At 40.8% G+C, this 19961-nt stretch overlaps 1 protein-coding gene across 2 annotated transcripts in view; it reads left to right on the top strand.

Annotated features, from left to right (window-relative positions):
* CNKSR3 (CNKSR family member 3) overlaps window positions 1-19961 on the top strand; it is a 65673-nt gene that overhangs the window by 38753 nt on the left and 6959 nt on the right. Inside the window, exons 3-10 of one of the 2 annotated variants that reach the window (XM_086743519.1) lie at window positions 3355-3557; window positions 4922-5009; window positions 8609-8650; window positions 10566-10685; window positions 12458-12517; window positions 15304-15372; window positions 16144-16290; window positions 18645-18769. In XM_086743519.1, the coding sequence (XP_086599645.1) occupies window positions 3355-3557; window positions 4922-5009; window positions 8609-8650; window positions 10566-10685; window positions 12458-12517; window positions 15304-15372; window positions 16144-16290; window positions 18645-18769 (854 nt within the window). Of the gene's footprint in view, window positions 1-3354; window positions 3558-4921; window positions 5010-8608; window positions 8651-10565; window positions 10686-12457; window positions 12518-15303; window positions 15373-16143; window positions 16378-18644; window positions 18770-19961 lie in introns of both variants that reach the window. The other variant, XM_086743518.1, reaches the window with a different exon arrangement.

Here is a 19961-nt window from a genome sequence, read left to right as displayed (position 1 = left end):
GAGCACACTACAGTACAAAATGGAAGAGATTTTTTTTTAATGGTTTAGTTCCCCAAACCAGCCCTCCCAGCAGACTGGATTCTGCAAGTGAAAGAGTAGAAAAATAGCAGAAATAGGGGTTTATGTGTTAGGTGGTCCAGATAGTACCAGCTTGGATAGAAACGTTCTCATATCTGGTAAAGGGGCATAATGTTTTCTGTGTATTAGAGCAAACAAGTGAGGAGACTGGCTTGCCCCTGGAGCAGAGGTGGTTTGGATTGTGATGACCCTTTGTTCTGGGGAAGTTCATCCTTCGGGGCTGATCAGTAGTTGTAGAACTTGGTCACCTGTACTGAAGAGCTGCGTGCTCCCTGTTGTGCTGGCCAGGCATAGTGCTTAGCCAGGACTTTTCCTAGAACAAACTGCTGGTTTAGGTACCTCAGATGCATTCCATAGAGTCTCTGGGGGAAGCTGTTGGAGAGCTTAGTGCAGTGACTTGAGAGCTTGGCTGTGATGTGCTCTTAGTAGGCTGTTAGGGAAACCAGTTGCAGTCATAAGCTGGAGCCCCTGTATCTCCAGAGGCAACACCTGTGTTGAAGTCCACCTCAAGGCTGAGAACTGCTTGACAGAATTATTTAAAAACTAGGTGAACTGGAAAAGTTACACTGGAGTGACTCACTGTATAAATAAGGTGAAAGAGGTGCGATAAGGAGTATGTGAATGTTTTAGGGCCAAAACCAAAATCTGACCTGGTACATCAATGTGTGTCCTCTTAAGTGCTGGGGCCATCTCTAATCGCAGGCACTCACAGGCTGTGGGCACAGTTTCTGCACCTGAATGCCAGAAAGAAAGACCTGGAGATACTTAAATATATGAAGACTTTTTCAAGTTCTGACGAGAGTGATTAGGTGGTTATACGAGTGTACAGAAAAAAATATTTTGTATTTTCTGTCCCTTTATGGAAAGAGGGTGGTTAGTAACTTCTAATTAACATGTTAAAGAGGGAGATTTCTGGCACATGGCTAATTCTTGTGGTCACAGGAACTTATCCCACTTACCCCACTTTACCTCTTAGTGAAAAAGTAGTCCTCAAAAAACAGACTAATATGAAACATCTTGTGACAAGGATAAGAGTAACTGCAAGAAATGCATCTGAATGATGCTCATAGTGTGTGGGTTTTTTTGTTGTTGCTGTTTTTAAAATTAAAAGGTGAGAAGTTCACACATGACAGTGTGCGAATACTTTAACATTGTTTAGTAATCCAAATATTTTCCTCTCTGTAATCTTGGAAAATGTAAGGATATCCTTTGCTGTTGCAACAGTGGCACTTTTAAAATTGGATATATCCTCTCAACCCCTACGCCTGGCTGCACTTTAAGGGTACTTCCTTGCCAAGAGCCCTCAGGGGGAGGAGGGAGGCACTTGGGTAACTTACACCCACTGGGATCTTATCCATAGGAGGCTGTAGGTATTTGGAGCCACAAGCCAGTACTGTGCCCTGGCAGCAAAGAAATTAACAGCATCCTGGGCTGCATTAACAGGAGTGTGGCCAGGAGACAGAGGGAAGTGGTTGTTGCCCTTTACTTGGCACTCATTACTTTACATATGCCCTCCACCCCCAAGTGCAGGAAAGAAGTGGACAAACCAGAGCAAACTCAGCAGAGGGCTACTGGGTTGGTCAGAGCTGGAATATTCACCTGTGAGGAGAGGCTGAGGGATTGGAACTTCTTCAGTTTGTGAAAGAGATGGCTCCAAGGAGGCCTAACAGCAGATCACCAGCACCTACAATGTGGGGAGCATGGCTGGCAGAATGACAGAGCTGGGCTGTTCATGGTGGTGCCTGGTTGGGATGATGAGAGGCTGTGGGCAGAAGTTGAAATGAGAGCTTCAGGCTGGGTTTAAGGAAACACTTTCTCACCCTGAGGACAGTCAGATGGTGGATCAGTTTGCCCAGAAAGGTTGTACAGTGTCTGTCCTTGGAGGTTTTCAAGACCTGACTGGACAAAGCTGTGAACAAGCTGGTCTTGGCTCACAGCTGAGCCTACTGTGAGCAGGCGGTTGGACTGAGAGCTTCTGAGCTCCCTCCAGTATTGCCTGGTGCTGCGTTCTGGAATGGAAACACTGGGATCCACTGGAAACTTAGAATTGAACGGAATTAAGATTTGCTTTAGTTTTTTTGAGAGGGAAAGGAGAAAAAGTAGACAGTACAGCTGACTTGGAGATTGGTAGTAAGAATCTGCAGCAGCAAAAGAATGGAGAAAGGCAGGGGGGCTTTGTATTTTCAGGTGGGGTTTTTTGTTTTCTGTTTTGGCTTGGTGTGGGTGATTGGTGGTTTGATTTTTTTAATTTTTTTTTTTCTTTTTTTTTTTTAAAGAAAAGTAGGAATTTTCACTCTAAAAGAGCTACGCATTGCCTGAGACTTAACTTTTGGAAGATGCCCACAGAGGTTTTGCAGTGTGGGATAACTCAAAAGCAAAGATACTCAGCAACATATTGCTGTATAATTCACACATTGATAATTCATACATTCAGACTGAGAGCAAAAAGAAAAAAATCTTGATTACAAAACTGAGTTGCCTTCATAATATATAGATAGCATTTCTGACAAGTTTGGACTGAGATGATCAATGTCTTGCTTAAAACAATTGGGTTTTAATTTTACGGAACGTGGTTTGGTTGTATTTGAATTTATAAAGCTGAAGTTACAGGCAGGACTTACAGATCTTTTTTTTTTAGTATTCAAAAATTTTTTTAAATATGCTGTTGAATGAAAACATGGTGTCCAAGAATGGTTTTAATTACTCTGTATAGTGTTAATGCAGTCCTCAAACTTGCAAAAAATCGCATGCCTGTAATCAAGGAGCACAGTTACTGAAAACTTGGGATCTAAATATTTATTTCAGCTTTTGACTGTGAAATTACATTGCTTCCTCTTGATGTTTTTTTAATGTCTTGCCAGATGAAACTTATCTGTAGTTGTGAATGAAATGTTACTTCAGTGTTTATGTACCACAGTATAGAAAACACTTTAAGAAAAAAATAGCATTGGTTTAACAAAAAGAGAAACAACACAATCCTGTTACTCCAACTACAATTTAAAGATAAATGATATCTGGTGGGACATTGGGACTTCATTCTGATTGAAAAGTGTCCTCAAATCTCATTAATGTCAGAAACTGAGGGGGTTTGGTACCCCACCAAAGTATTCTTTAGTGGCTGTAGTATAGAACAAATCTTAGAAGGCATTTTTGCCAGAAGCAGAAAAAAATTGGGCAAATCCCTAGACCTTTCATCCCATATGAATTTAACTTGTGATATAATAAACAGAAGGACTGGATAGGGAGATTTATCAAGCTTAATAATATTCCTTGCAGAACTATGGCCTTGAAACAGACAATATGAAGAACCTGGTTCTCAAGCTGCGAGCATCATCCAACAATCTGCAAAATTACATCAGCAGCCGTAGGAAAAGTTCAAATTATGATGGAAACACCTCTCGCAAGCCCCCCAATGAATTCCTTACTTCTGTGGTAGAGCTTATTGGTGCTGCTAAAGCCTTGCTTGCATGGTTGGACAGGTAAGAATAAAATCTTTAAATTTTAATTTATTACTATAATGGATTGCTGCCTCTTGTATGGCAACTTCAAGATGCTTGGGTCTAAAGATCTTCTTGATCTCACTCACCCCTTTTTTGGTGTTGCCAGAAGGACTCTAGATTAAATCTGTCCACTAGGTAAGCTACTCTTGTGCTTCCGCTCTTGCTAAAACTAGTGAAACTCTTAACATTGCGTCCAGACTGGTATTTATAAAAGCAGGAGTCTTCCCATTCAGATCAGTTTCTCATACATGTGACTTCCTCCTCTTCCCTTCCTGCCTTCTAAACTAGTTGTCATTGGCAGGTCCCTTTCTAAAATAATTTTTAATGTTCTGCTGAAATCACGGCCTTGGCTCTGCGATTTGAAAACTGAACAGTGGGAGAGACTCTCCTTCTGCCTGTTGGTGGGGTTCTAATTTTTTTTAGGGTTTTTTTTTTGTTTTTTTTTTGTTTTTTTTTTTTCCTGTCAAGAGCTAGAGTTGTTTTGTGACAGCTTGCAGTGGAAGCAAACAGACAACAGAGCCAGTCAGGTGCTGGCAGGGATGCTGTCCGTAATAACAGATGAATGTAAATTCTCAAGACCGTTGCCAGCTTTCCTGAACAGGAAGATTAGGAGGAGGGCTGCACCGGGACTGGCAGCAAGGAGCGCTTTTACCCTTCAATATTCCTGCTCCCCAGTAAGGAGTCAGCTCTGTGTCCAGGCACTGACGTTAACAGCTTGTTGCCTCTCACCCTCTTGCTGGCAGCTCGCCCTAAATTTCTTCTGCAACTCAGCATCAGCAAGGTGGCTGGCTTGCCCACTTCTAAAAATACTGGGGTTATTTCTCAAACCCCCTTTTAGCTCTTTCAGCTGTCTGGAGGGTCTGAGGTGAGACTCCATAGACTCTAAAGCTAAAGTCTATAATGATCCTTCTCTAAGATTGAACCTGGCTTCACCTCCCTGTGTAAAATGTGAAAATCCATTTTTCTTATTTTTTTTTAATTTTTTTTCAGTCTGAGTTCAAAGTCTTGGAAGGTAACATCTACTCACTGGCACACCCAAGGGCGTGATTTTTACAACACAGTCAGTGTGATCTGACTCAAGCATGCAGCTGAGAGAACTGTCGTTTGAAAAAATGACCATTTGTTCTGGTTTTGCTCTCTGAACTTGCTTACCACAGGGCTAGATATTCACCAGTTTTGGTGCAAGAATGGAGCAGGACTATGCAGTCAGGAATATTTATACTGTAAAACTTGTGTGGATATCAGAGTTGCCGCTTTTGCTCTCACATGCTGTTCCCTACTGATAAAGTAGGATAGGAGAAGACTAGTCCCTTCAATCTAAGGGGAATTTTCTCTTGTTGCAGGACCCCATTTACAGGTATTGCTGACTTTTCATCAATGAAGAACAGAATCATTCAGCTCTGCTTGGATCTCACTACTACTGTTCAGAAGGTCAGCTGATTTTTATTCCCCTTTGCTTTCCAAAAGGGAAGGAAGGGGGCTGTTTGAGGAAGTAATGTGCTCGCTGTGTACAGAGTGCTAATTGAAAGGCAGATCTGGAAATGAGCGCTTACTTGAAACTTTGAAGGTCTGTGAAGGTCAGTTTCAGTTGTCCATTTTTCTTTTTTTTTCCCCACTTAATTTCCAATTTTGCTGTTGCTAGCTGTATCTTAAGTGACTGTGGTTTAAAGGCTGCTCATATTTCCTTCAGCTTTAATGGAAAGAGAGTTAGCTTTTGAAATAGTTGGTCTGCATTTGAAGACTTTCAAGTTGTGAACAACATGTTGAAAAACAGTTATCAGTGCTAACTCTAACCAGAAATATGACTCCATTGGTTATTATACCTATGCTTGCAGACTCCTTAGGCCTTGCCCAGTACAGAGTGTTTGAGCCATCAGATGAGAAATGCTGCATATAAGGAGCTGCCACCTTTATGATACAAATCCCACTAGCCAGACTTCTTCTGCCTATAGTGTGAGACCACAGTGTTTTGTTTCAAAACTTTGTATTTATCAGCTGTGTGATAAGTGCTCGTATTGGTAACAGGTAAAAGAACACATGACAACTGTGGCAGTCTTGGCAAAAGACGTCATTTTGGTTTGTGAATAATATTGCTTTTCTTTGAAATTGTTCTGACAGTGTGCCGCTGCTTTGGCTGCGAAACATGACGTGCAGGCTTCAACTCCTGCCAAACTTTCTCGTAGCCATTATTCTGTGGCTGTATGTTGTTTGAATTCTGAGCCGTGTCCTGTGATATAGGTGATTCTCTCTCTGTTTTGGGGGGATGATGTCAAAGGACAGAAACATCCTGTGAATTGTCAAGCTATGATGACACCCAGTTATATCAGCTGGATTGCTGTGAAAGGATAGTGTCTGGATATTATAAGCTCAAAGGCGCGCAAGTCTGGGTTCCTGCTGAAGGCCCTTCTTGTTTGGGCACTGTGTGTGCAGTTGCAGAAAGTCAGTGATTTATAGCTACAGATTTGCAGATTGTCAAGCAGAACTGTACATGTTTCTACCAGCAGATAGTGTTCACCCAAGAGTGCTACAGGAACTGAGATATGAGACTGTTGAATTGTATTAATAAAGCTGCTAAAAATGGTGTCTAATCTGTCAGTTAAATCAGGCTTTGATGGCAGGGGAATGGAAACTGGTGAACCAACCTTAGCCTTTTAAAAAGCAACAGAGTACTTCTGCCAATTTGGTATGAGCTATAATAAAGAATGAGATTGGTGTATATGGGAAAAAAAGTGTTAATTGGGGAAGAATCAATGCTGTTTTATATTGGGAACTGAAGATAAGTTAGAATTATCTGAAGGAATCCACTGACATGGGAAAGAGAGATACAGTTAAATCTTTAGGTGAGTTTTTAGGCTTCAAAAGTATTTCTTATTAGGTAATAGAGTGTAGGAATAAATCATACAATCATAGAATGGTTAGGGTTGGAAGGGACCTTCAAAGGTCATCTAGTCCAACTCCCCTGCAAGGAGCAGGGACATCCCCAACTAGATCAGGTTGCTCAGAGCCTCATCCAGCCTGGCCTTGAATGTTCCCAGGGATGGGGCTTCCACCACCTCTCTGGGCAACCTGCTCCAGTGTTCCACCACCCTCAGTGTAAAAAACTTTTTCCTAATATCCAATCTAAATCTACCTCCCTTTATTTAAAACCATTACCCCCCGTCCTATCGCAACAGGCCCTACTGAACAGTCTCTCCCCATCTTTCTTGTAGGCCCCCTTGAGGTACTGGAAGACCGCTATCAGGTCTCCCCAGAGCCTCCTCCTTCTCCAGGCTGAACAGCCCCAACTCTCTCAGCTTCTCCTCATAGGAGAGGTGCTCCAGCCCTCTCATCATCTTCATGGCCCTCCTCTGGACCTTCTCCAACTGGTCCATGTCCTTCTTATGTTGGGGGCTCCAGAACTGGACACAGTACTCCAGGTGGGGTCTCACCAGGGCAGAGTAGAGGGGCAGAATCACCTCCCTCGACCTGCTGGCCATGCTTCTCTTGATGCAACCCAGGATGCGGTTGGCCTTCTGGGCCGCAAGGGCGCATTGCTGGCTCATGTTGAGCTTCTCGTCTACCAGCATCCCCAAGTCCTTCTCCTCAGGGCTGCTCTCAATCCATTCCCCGCCCAGCCTGTGGACTAAATGGTTAGTCCTCATAACGGAGGAGAGACCAGTGTGGCTCTTGTGGAACCAATGCTGCTCTGCATAATCATAAGTGATGTGTAGGAATTACATAATTCCTGTAATAAGCCAGGACTGGAATGCAGTAATGTTCCAGTTCACTTTAGTGACACCTGTGGAGACAAAAGGGACAGAGTTCTTCAAGTTTTATGGCAAACTTCAAGGTTAAGAAGATATTCAGTGTAAATAAAAATGAAGAGGAGCTGAAGGACTGTGCAATACTGAGCAAATGAGCTAAATGATGGTAGGTAACATTCACTATTGATTCATGCAGATGTATTTAGCAGAGAAAAATGATGCTGATGCACAATGATGGAGTCTAAATTTGGTAGTCATGTTCAGGAAAGATGTTGAAGCTTTGATGATAGGCTGTGAAAAGTGTGACCTGAATCCTCCGTGGTCATCACAGCAGTGAACAAGGTGTTAAGACTTATTAAAACACAAAAGAGAATGTAGCTGAGCTATTTTATATATCTCTGGTGTGTCCATATCTGGAAGACTGTGCTTTTTTAGACTTCTGTCTTTAAAAGCACAGATTAGAACTAGGACACAACAGAAGAAGTGTTGGAGATGATCAGAAATATGGAACAGCTTCAATTCACAGCTCCTGGATAGAACTCTTGGGCATTGTGGTAGTTATGCAGGTTGAGATGTCAATGGCAAATATCTTAGAACTTAAGCTTGTTTAAATGCTTGGAGTTTGGGAGTTTTCTCCTTATAGATACTGCAAATCTTGTTTCATTATTTACTTGCTGTTTTAACTTTTTAATCTGAGAATCTAATACCATTCTCTAGTTCAGCTGTTCTTGAAGAAAACAATAACAACTTCTGTAGCCTGTTACATGAACTTGTTTCAGTTCAAAGACTTTTGTACCTGGGCTGTGTAAATAATGCTTTGTGTGCAGTCCTCTAGCCCTCAGGAATGTCATCGATAGCGTATTTAAAAAAAAAAAAAAGCCAAACTTTTCATTCTATTTTTAACAATATGTTTCAAATCCATTTTGATGCCTGGCACAGAGGAGCACCTGAGTCGGGGTTTATCAGTGTAAGGCAAGCTTATGTGCCAAGCCTTCTGAGAGTCTAGTTTTATTGTGCAGGGTTCTGCTTTTCTGGAAAAGTCTGCTACTGCAATTGAACCCCATGTTCTCTTAGTTTTCAAAGTTTATTATTGCGTTCTACCAGGGCCAGAAAATAGTTGTTTAACAGTACATTTGAGCCCTGGGTGAAACTAATCTGATTAATCCCTGCAGCACAAATAGCTATTTCGGTTGGAGGTTAAAGTGGCAGTTTTGCAGCGTTTTCAGAGGCAATGTGTTTACATGTTTATTGGTTCATGTAGAGCTTTTGTTCTTGTTTTGTTTTTAGGACTGCACTGTGGCTGACATGGAAGATAAAGTTCAGACTGTAGTAAGTACACATTTCTGTTGAAACTCAGCTGCCTGCATTCACATTTATTTCTATGCTGACTGTACTGACAACTGCGTTCCAATCCCACACATACAAGCATATAAACATTGTTATGGGCCATTTTATGAATAATCTTTACTGTAGAGGAAATCAGTGACATCTGAACAGACAAATATTGTGTGTAATAGCACGGAGTCAAGTATTCTTTAAAGTTTCATTGCACAGCTATTTTTTCAAGAGAATTTAGACCTCAGATTTTCAAGGGAGGGGTAGGTAGTACTGTAGAACGATTGTAGGCTAAATAAACCAATTTTGCCTACGATGACCATTTAGTGCCTTAGTAAGCAGACATTGTGCCTTACTAAGGTTCTGCGTGTAAAATAACTGCTCTACCACAGAACTGAAGTTCTGATTGTACTTGAGCTTGAAAGATCTGAGTTTTCAGAGTTGTTTGAAGCAGCCTTGTGACCAAACAAGCAGCGTAATGGAATGCTTTTTATATTTTGTAACAGTTAATCATGGCTTCCTGCTTTTGACATGAACCAGGCTGTGCTCTTTGATAAGGCCTTCCGCTAGCTCATAGATGCTTAGGAATTTAGTGGCAAAATAACTAAAAATAATTTTGTCCATAAATAATGAGACCACGTAAAAGGGAGCTTTTTGCATCTTTCTTTTTCCATTTGTGCACACCCACTCTGGAAGCAGGTATTGTTGTTCGGAGTTCCCTTGTTCCAGGAGTTTCTCACATTCACACTTAAGCATTGTTTTGATTTATTTTATTGCTGCTCTATAAAAATGATGTAAAACAAACCAAAATACGTTGGAACTATTGTTTCCAGGGACAATTGTAATCCAAACCAATGCCTTCCTGTGAGACAGCTCCCCCATCCTGCAGTTGTCTGCTTGGACTGAAGGATTCAAACCCTTTGTGAAAGGTGGCTTACCTTGCTGGTTCCCAAATTGGGTATAACTACTGTAATGTGTATTAATCCTCCCTGCTCTCTCCTTTAAGCTTTTGTAACCTACTTTGAGTTTCAATATTGCTTCAGTTAACGTTAAGACACAAAACACGCTGTGAAGCATTAATGAAATTTGTGAGTGTAGGGATGGCACAGATTTTTGGACTATGATTTTTTTTTTTCTTTTCCTGATTAATTAGCCATTCTGCTAGTGAAAAGTTCTAGAAGAAAAAGCTTTACTTTTTACTTTTTTACTTTTACTTTTTTACTCTGATTTTACTGACACATACACAAGGTCAGAATTCACCTTTAGTTACAATGTTGGCTTAGGATCAGTTATGTTTTGGTCAAAAGGAAATATGAACCTTGCTTGCGTAAGCATTCCAGAAGAGGTCAGCTCAGAGGCACAGTGGAGAGAAGTTATGCTGAAACGCTGAAGTGCTAGATGTCTTACCTTGTATACTGTAAGGCTGTGTGCAGATAAGTCAGTGGCCAGCACCTCACTTTTTCTGACACATAGCCAATTTTATTCTTGTAGCAGATATAAAGAACAATATGAAAAACTGTCAGTTGTTCCCACAAGGAATCATCAAAATGTTTCAATATTTTAATGGGTTTTATTTTGGTTAAAGCAAACATAACTCAAATCCTTCCCCCCCCCCCCCCCCCCTTCTGTGTTTCGTGTATATATTTTTTTTTAAGCAGAGGATGTGCTGGCATTTATTAAGGATGATGAGGTGGCACTAATGGAACCAGGTTGTTTGTACTAGGTTATAGTAAGAAGATAAACATGCTGTAGAATAGATTGTACAAATGAATCTTCTATTTTGGTGATTCTTAACTATGCTTTATTAGTGGACCAAGCTTTAGAACTAATTTCCTTTCCATTTTTAAAAACTGAAAGAAGAAGCCAGGAAATAAACGTTGTAACCATCTTCTGTATGTTCTCATTGTAGGCCAAGACTTTAAACGGCATTTGCGACAAAGCCATCCGATCAACTACAGATCCATTGTTGAGCCAGTGTGCATGTCTGGAGGAGGTTCATTTAACCAACATTAAACCTGGGGAAGGCCTGGTAAGAGCAGATTCTGGAGAGTCCTGATGTCCCTAGTGTTTCATAGGTAGTCTTGTGAGCCTCTGCATGTGTATGTGTAGCAAGATATTTCAAAACCATTGATGTCCTACAGGGAACAGAAAAAGGCATGGGATGATCTCTAAGTTAACTGGCAGGTGGTGTGCTGGAGTGGCTGCCAGGGATGGGTATGCTTGTTAATAGATTTGATCACAAATATAGTTTTGGATGGTGAAGTACTGGAGATCCCTGTTTTAACCAGGATATTGGGAAATTTACAGATGCTTGTGAAATCAGTAGTTTTATTTTTGCAAGTTACCTTAACTAGCTGTTTTCCAGAGATGGGAGGGACTGGGGGAGGGTGTGATGACCCATAAATGATCACCATTTATCAAGGTGATGAGAAATGGTGTTTGTGTTTTTGAAAGCCATTTTTCTGTGTGTTTATACCAAGACTGTGAAAAATATAAGGATTTTAGAGGTTTGCTGTTAGCAGGAATATGAGAAATTGTTTAAAATGTTCAATGGCCATGTAACTTTACTGAGTCTGGCTTCTTCAGTGGATGCCACTGCTTAGCTGAGTGCTGATTATGAGAAACTGAATTTGAAATCTTGGTGGATTTTCTAGCTGGGGAACAGACATGCTAGAATGAGTTGGAAGGAATTTAAATTAAGTGCACTTTCTCTCCCCTGGCCCCAAAGGCAGAAGAGATTAACATTGTTAGAGGAAGCTTTACAGTCTTACTGGGCTATATAGTTTTACCTAGGTGTCTGGATTTGACTGAATCAGTCATGCATTCTTGAATTTATGGGGACCTCTTTGTTTATGCACAAGCTACAACGAAGCAGAGTCAGCCTAGGTTGGACTAAGTAAGAAATAAGGAGGTAGGTGCACACAATTGGATACCAGCAGGCAAACAGGGAAGGGAGTTAACTGGAGAGGAAGGGGCAGAACAGTCTTCTATTTTATTCATGTACCCCTAAGCAAGTATGAGCTGCCTACAACTCCAAACATCCAGTTCTGTACAGCTCAGTGTCAGTGCTTCTGACAACAGACGTAGGCAGGAAAAGCAGAGGTGTATTTCTTTATAAATTATGAAACCAATACATTGGTCACCTCTTATGGGGAAAAAACTATGCAATTATTAGTTAATAGCCTGCTGGTGATGTTGAATTTGGTGTTTTGTATGATCAATACCAACTTAGTCTGTGTTTGTCCTTTCATTCGCTCTAAGCATTAACGTATACAAACCACAAATACTTCGTTCTGCCAGAGCTTTTATTGCTTATGTCAGCACTGTGGTTACAAGACAGTCTGTATATTGACTTGCCAAGATAAATTGTAAAAGAACATGTAGGTGATATTTTAGCAGACTTGTTAAGTGTGCTTTGTATGGAGAGAGCTAGTGGCCATCTAGTAAAACCTGTAATTCTCTACTGCAGACAGGTGAGTAAGGAAATAAAATTTTATTCAAGGCCAAAGACCGACAAGACCAGCAGTGTTTGATATTATCAACCAGACAGCGTTTCTAAATTGCTTTCCATATATTAGCTTTTTAAAGTAATTATAAATATTATAACTAATTACAGTAAAAGTGACCTATGAAGACATTTAGAATGCTGTATTATTAGACCACACAGTTTTCTAGGGAAAATGTGTGAATTGTTAAGTGTTTTTAATAATGTTTTAAGTCTGTTGCCAACAGTTGTTTAATCAGATAAGTTATGTGGTTTTTTGCCTTTAAACTTGTTTTTTATTTTCTGCTTACGTTTAGGGAATGTACATCAAATCAACTTATGATGGATTACATGTCATTACTGGAACTACAGAAAATGTAAGTGTAGTAAATGTAGATTATCTCAGGTTATCTGACAGTAGGTTTGAGTGAGTTTGACTTCTTACTACTTTTTCCTGTTTTACATATGACTTTCATGATTTTAGCGCTTTAAATACTGTGTGATGTATCAATAGTTTATCCACAATTTGTAAATATTTTGTGTCTGCATGTTTCGCTGTTAGTCTAATTAAACCAGTTTCTGCAAGTACATGAGTTAGTTCAAACGCTTGACATTAAAATAATTGCTTTAATAAGTTACTGTATCTGCTGTTCTGAGCTCTGATGGTGTCTTGCTTAACAAAGTATTTACTCTTTACTGGCAAAGACAATCTCCCCTAATGGGAATGTTTGAGTGGTAGTCTGCTAAATTCAGTAATGAGTAATGAAATCAACGAGCTGTCCAGTGGCAAAATTACCTTGCAAAGTAAACAGACTGTGGAAAAAGTAAGACTTGAAGAGCGATCTGCTGGAAGGAAACGATGGGCATGATAGGCAACTGTTTGTGGTTTTGGTTTGGTTTTTTTTTTTTTTTTTTTTTCTTCCTGCAGATGGTTATGTGTGTTATTCCTACACTATAAGTTCTCTGTAGCTGAGACTTCATTAAAGGCTTCTGCATAGTTGTTGCAGCGGACCTCTGGCCCGCAGCTGAGGCTGGTTGGTGATGTTGTGGTGTTGCCAGACATGCCACTCAGGAGCAGTGACCGAAAGAAAACGGAGCAGAGGAACTTGGCTTTTGCAGCAATGCTGCTTTTTGTGAACAGGAAAGAAGCAGTGGTTCTAGTTGTACTGCTGCCGAGTCCAGGGGCCAGGGAGGAGTGGGTGGAAATCTTTGCTTGCAGTTCAGAGTGAAAACTGAAAGCTTTTATAGCTTTTATGCTATTGCCCTGACATAGCTCTGTATAGGATCTCCAGCATAGACCAAGGCCATTTTGACAGCAATTTCAACATCCCATAATTGCGTAAGAAGGTAGCACTGACTGCTGCTAAGCTCCCTGTGCATATAGACCTAATTTTGGAGATCAAGAGTGGGGCTCTATTGCTTCTATAGCTTTGAGTGTTGACCTAAATTTCCACTTTTTTATGAACACTGATTCTTCCTTTGGAGGAGCTCTTTCTTTCGGAGGAACAACACTTGAGAAGTGACAGAGAGCTGCAAACAACTGGTGTCTTTCTGGTGGCATGGAATTGGGCCGGATCTTACCTCAATTTCCGTGCTAGGTTTGAAATGGTATTTTAGCAGCTGTCCCTAGAAGTTGGTGTGTTGGAATGCAGTGGAATTGCACCCCAAAATTGCACCCCAGTACAGTACTGTACATTGGAGGGACTGGGGAAGTCGATTCGTTTGATGCTGGTCAGGCAAGAGGATTCCTGAGTTGTGCTGTCCTAGTTGTGACTTCCTGCGTCACCTTGGCCTAGAAAACTTTGCTCTTTCCTCCGCTCTCACAATGCGGTTGCAGTGCCTGCTGTGCTAGCTGGCACTTGTTGTAGGAGTCCTCTGTACAAGGGTCTCCCACCCTCCTCCAGACAGGCCGTTGATCACCCAAAGGACAGCTTGAAATAGCTTTGTTTTTCACAAACTTGACTTTGGCCCAGCATTTTTTCATGATCTTGGTTGACTCATATATGTATGCAGCCTTCCACAGAGACATTTCCTCTCAGAGGAAGCGAGAAGACAATAAAGAAATGGGATTACTCATGATAGCTGGAGCCTCCCAGAAATTCCCCCATGTTCTTCCCTTGTTGCACTGTTTATTCCTACAGTTTGTTCTAATAAAAAAGTTACTTGAGCTCTGAAGGTGTGATGGTGCGGAAAAGGGAGTCCTTAATCCAAGTGCTTGGTTCTGGAGTCACTAGGAAAGGCTGGCCTGCTGCCAGGTGGTTACTCATGGGGTGGGGGAATGGGAGGAGAAGTTGTCCCATGACTGGGATGTAATATAGCAAGGTAGTATAGTTGTGTGCTTTGGGTGTTGTCAAAGCTGGTCAGAGTTGGTGTGTTATAGCAACGAGACCATTTTTAATAACTGCAGTGATAGCTGCTACATGGCACCTGCCATAGATAAATCTAAATAAATATTGACACTTTTAGCAGTTCCTCGCTGATGGCTCCCCAGAGCTTGGTTTTTATTCCAAGGAAATTGTATTTTAAGGTGTATTATTATTAGATAGGTATTTGAAAAATACCTGTCTTCGCACACTTGATGTGTGCAAGCATATATTTTATCTGTTGACCTTGATGATGGAGGCAGGTAATTTCACATTAAAGTCGGTAGCTCCTTTTTACATTAGGAAGCAAAAAGGGGAAGTGAAATAGATTTATTTTGTGGGTTGGATGATTTTTGCTCCTTTGTTCTGTACATTCAAAATCTTAGTGTATTTCTTTTAAAATCAGGATACATTTATTTGAAAGCTAAGTTTAAGTTAGTTGCTATGTTAGGACACAGCTCTTCTCTTCAGTCCTCTCCCATTGCTGTCTGAAACTACAGTGCAAACTGGAGGCAAAGGGACAGCGGAGACCATCCCATGACTTAAGTACAGTTTGACCTTTGATAGGTATGGGCCTTCTCCCTTTGCCCCTAGTTCCCCCAGTATAAAAAATAAATCATAAGTTGAATTCGTTTCCATTTTGTCAAGCCATCAATGGATGTAACGTGTGAGCTAGCTGTATGAAAATTTTCAGCAATACTCTTTGTTATAGATACAACCTTTGACTTAGCTTGGTGGGGGTTGTTATGGGACGGAAGAAAGCCTGCTGAAACACATGCCTCTTGTTTTCCTCCTTGTAGTCTCCTGCTGATCGATCTCAGAAGATTCATGCTGGTGATGAAGTGATCCAGGTTAATCGTCAGACTGTGGTTAGTGTAACAAACAGCCTTGCCAACCTTCCCTTCCGCTGGCTCTGCAAAGCTCGCTCCCGCCAGGATCTGAATAGATGGGAGCAGGAGACGATTCTGGTGTTTTCCTGTTGAAATCTTTGAGGCTTTTTAATGTTTTGCTTTCAAGACAAATTTTACTTGGACTTAAAATTAATTCTTTGCAATATTTGGATAAAAAAATATGCAATATTTTGTGTTTAAATGCTGTATGCATCACATTAAAATATTTCATGTTATATTTAAAGCCTGATTTAAAATACATTGTTACAATCTGCTGGAATGCAGATAAAAACAGCTTTATAAAAACCCTGAATTATCTGTCAAATCATTTGCATCTGGGAACTTAGATAGAAAGATTACATTTTTGCTTAGCATAGGTAAGTAATGCCTTTCAATGTGAGAAAGAAACATGACAGTAGTTGTTCACTGTGAATCCCTGTGTTAACGCAATTTGAGCGCATCCATGCATCCTTCTAGGACTGGAGCTGAGGTATAAAGAGCGTTGCTTGATATCTCAGTGTTTAATGTACAGCTTAAGTAGAGATCTTTCTTGGAAACAGAACAAAGATGATCCTTCCAAAAAAAAAGAGCTTTCCAATTATTTTTCTTCATTCTGGCTTTTAAAAATTTCTTTTCTCTCTTCAGGTTCATGTTAAAACAGACAGTTTGACTTGGGGGATTTAGTTTTTTCTTGTTTGTTCACTTTCAGAAAAACAATACTAAATAAAAGATGTCTTTATCCTCCTCCAGGTTGGATGGCAACTAAAAAATCTGGTGGCAAAGTTGCGAGAGAATCCTGCTGGAGTTAGGCTGCTGCTTAAGAAACGTCCCACAGGCTCTTTCCATTTCACTCCTGCTCCTCTAAAGAACCTGCGCTGGAAACCACCCTTGGTGCAGGTGAGAGGCTGCCGGCTCAACTGTAACATCAGGACGGGAATGCCTTGGTTGCAACTTGAAAAAGAGAAATACCAGAAATGCTTCCAGGTACTCATGTTTAAGTACAGGTCAAGGAAGGTTAGGTGAAATGGGTGTCCTCCTCTGGTTCCTAGCTAAAAGGGAAAATGTTATTGTCTTTTTTTTTTTTTAAGAAAAATATAAATAAATCCCTAGATAATGCCCTTTTGATACACAAAGAGACTAGGTGTGTTGAGCGTTTTAATCAATCAGTGTGCCACTGGGAGAACTTATCTAAGGCAAAACTGTTGAAACCACTGATATATATGGAATTCATCAGCATGGAGTAATAAATGCTTCCTCTGTTTAGCAGGGTAATACATATTTTGCTGACATAGCTTAGATTATTCCCTCTATTTGTCCTTTTTTAGTCTGATGAAGGGTGGGAAAGAGTGAGTGTTTTTCAAGAAGTTATTTAAACTACTTGTTTAAATAAGATTTGATTGTTGGGCAATTCACAGATTGTCTAATGACAGAGAAAGTGAAGTTAATAACTTAAATAACAATGTTGAGGAATGACATGTTGTATTAGGAAGATTAGGGCTTAATGCTTACAGGAGGAAATAACCTAACTGAATATAAATTGATTAACTGAAATAAAGAAAACCAGGGAGAGTTCCCGTTCTGACACAAGTCTCCCTAGAGCTGTGAAGATAATTTATCAACCTGTGAAATGCCAGTGGCTATCGCAAGTCTTGAGGCAGGTAGATTTCTTTCAAACTGGGTAGAGGATGTGTGCTTGACTCCTTTCTTGTCCTTCCTTTTACCAATGCCTGTGTCTTGTTTTTGTGGCATCGTGCCCGCTGTTTAATTGGAACCAAAGAAAACACCATTCTGTGAGTTTTTCCAGGGTTACCTAAAGCAAGGGCTGTGTTACTGATGTGAAGAGCTGAGGTGGGCTGGGATATAGATTGTGCCAAGCAGTGTTTCCTTGGGAGAATGGGTGACTCAAGAAGCCTGTTGACAGTTCTGGGCTACAGCCTACTGACCGATAAAAGGCAGATGCTTGTGCAACTGCCATTAACTGAGTGGCCAGAGTGAAAGCCTGGGCAGATCCTTGATCAAAAAAGGGAAGGTGCAGTCCTCTTGCCTGACAAAAGTGAAAGGGTCCTTCAAGCCTTTGCTCTCCTAGAGACAGGCAGGAGCCTGGCAAGATGCTGGGGACATAAAAGTGAGCAACAAAGAGCAAAATGGCAAACTTGCTGTTGTGGTTTGACCTGGCAGGCAGGTAAATGCCACACAGCTGTTTGCTCACTATCCCTGCCAGTGGGATGGGGGAGGGATTCATAAAAAAGGTAATACTTGTGAGTTGTGATAAAGACAGTTTAATAGGTAAAGCAAAAGCCACACACACAAGCAAAGCAAAATTAGGAATTAATTCACTGTTTCCCATCGGCATGCAGATGTTCAGCAAAGCAGGGCTCCATCATGTGCAGTAGTTACTTGGGGAGACAAATGCCATAACTCTGAATGTCCCCTCTCTTCCTCCTTCTTCCTCCAGCTTTATATGCTGAGCACGATGTCACACAGTACCGGATATCCTTTTGGTCAGCTGGGATCAGTTGTCCTGGCTGTGTCCCCTCTCCAACTTCTTGTGCACTCCCAGCCTACTGGGGTGGTGTGAGGAGCAGAAAAGGCCTTGACTCTTTGTGAGCACTGCTCAGCAATAACTAAAACATCCCTGTGTTATCAACGCTGTTTCCAGCATGAACCCAAAATATAGCCCCATACCAGCTACTATGAAGAAAACTAACTCTATCCCAGCCAAAACCAGCACACTTTCCAGATGAGCAATACCAAATATATTTTTCCTTTGCTTCTCTTACCCTGGTTATATCCCTTGATGTAATTTGTGGTGAACTCTACCACATTCCTGCCTGTGCCCATGCCTCAGGCATTGGACTGCATAGAATAAGGGTAGCATGAGCTGACTTTGTAAGTGTTGCAGATCATATCTATATTTAACAAATTACATTATTTTAATGGATCTAGAAATAGGAGAAGGGGGTTTGTCTCTGTTGCTTTGTATGTCTATGGATTTTGCAGGAAAAAATAGAACTGGAAAGAGCAAAATATTCTTGAGCAACGCATTACCTGTGATAGGATTTCTGTAGGAGGGACTGCATAACTGACCAAACTGGGGTTGAAGGAAAATGCAAATGCTAAGACTTTTTAGTATGTTTATTAAGCATAGAAATAGTTCACTAGTGAATGAAATAGTACTATTGATTATTGAATTATCTTTTTGTGAATGATAAATCAATGCTCAGATGTTTGAAAGCTGTCTAACATTTCAGACCAGTCCTCCGCCAACTTCGATACAGTCACCAGAAAGCACCATGGATACCTCACTGAAAAAAGAGAAGCCAGCCATTTTGGATCTGTACATACCACCTCCACCAGCTGTTCCGTATTCCCCTCGGTATGCAAATAAACATGCACTACTGAACAAAAAACTCCTTTATTACACTTGTTTCTGAGCTGGCTTGCTGTTAGAGCTTCTGCGCAAATTAGCTTGAGGGAATTGCAGATCTCAGACTTTCTTCTAGTTGCTTAAATGCATAGGATTGCTTATGCTTATGCTTAAATGCATAAACTACCAGGATCGTAATAAACTTTAGTATTAGAAGATTATGTGCCACATAGATCAGAGTTGTTCCCAAAACATGAACAGATGTCATCCCTGGTTTTGTTGTATGGTTGTGGTTTTGATTTTGTTTCAATCCAACAAGCAATCCAGCAAGAACTCTTTTTTTGTCTAACGTTTTCCTTTTTTTTTTTTGGGTGGGGGGTGGTGGGTTTAACAAGTAACTGTTGTAGGATTTAGGATAAAAAATAACTTGTTTTAAATTGTTAAACTTGCAAGCTGTATAAAACAGGAATGTTCCCCCACTGAAGGAAAGGGAGAGTAAATTCACTCAGCTTTACTTTTTTCCCCTACTGTATAAGCTATAAAAATGCAGACCTGTCTACACAAAAGAGGCAGCTGTGGGGAGAGTGTGGTATGGCTAGCTTTTGTTTGTTCTGAATTCCTTGTTGACTCATGCCAGAACCCAGCTAGCTGACTTGGGAAGGTGATGGACAAAAGGGTTTTCAGGCAGGGCATGTGTCCTGGCCTGTCATGACACTTTAGGTTACATGTAGATAGCCCAGCATAGAAACTGTGACCTTTTACTGCAGGATTCACATGGGAGGAGAGCTTGCCTCCTGTCACATAAGGCCTGATATAGAGACAGAGGTTGTCCTACTTCAGTCTTCAGGGCAGTACTGTGGCAGGGGAGAAAGGGTTTGTCTGAGGTAGAGTCTCTTTACTGAAGTTTGACCCACCTTGACCTGCTGTCTCCCTGTTTTTCATGTTTATGTGTACTCAGTTCTTTAAAAAAAAAAAAAAACAAATTTCTTGGCATAAAAACAAGTATGTAGATTTAACAACTGAGTTTAGACTGCCTTAGTCTTTTCTTTAAATCATTACATTTCAAGCACATTGGTGAATTATATGCATGTACTCAGTGTGTTCATCTCTTTCCTAAAGAGTCACAAAATTATATCTAACTTTAGATGCCTTTAGACCTGAATCCCTGTTGACAAGGAAGGAAGTAGCAATGCGAGCTCTG

Source organism: Chlamydotis macqueenii, chromosome 3 (assembly GCF_036417535.1).
Source record: "Chlamydotis macqueenii isolate bChlMac1 chromosome 3, bChlMac1.mat, whole genome shotgun sequence".
In the NCBI taxonomy this organism is placed as follows: domain Eukaryota; kingdom Metazoa; phylum Chordata; class Aves; order Otidiformes; family Otididae; genus Chlamydotis; species Chlamydotis macqueenii.
This window is presented reverse-complemented; position numbering and strand designations above follow the sequence as displayed.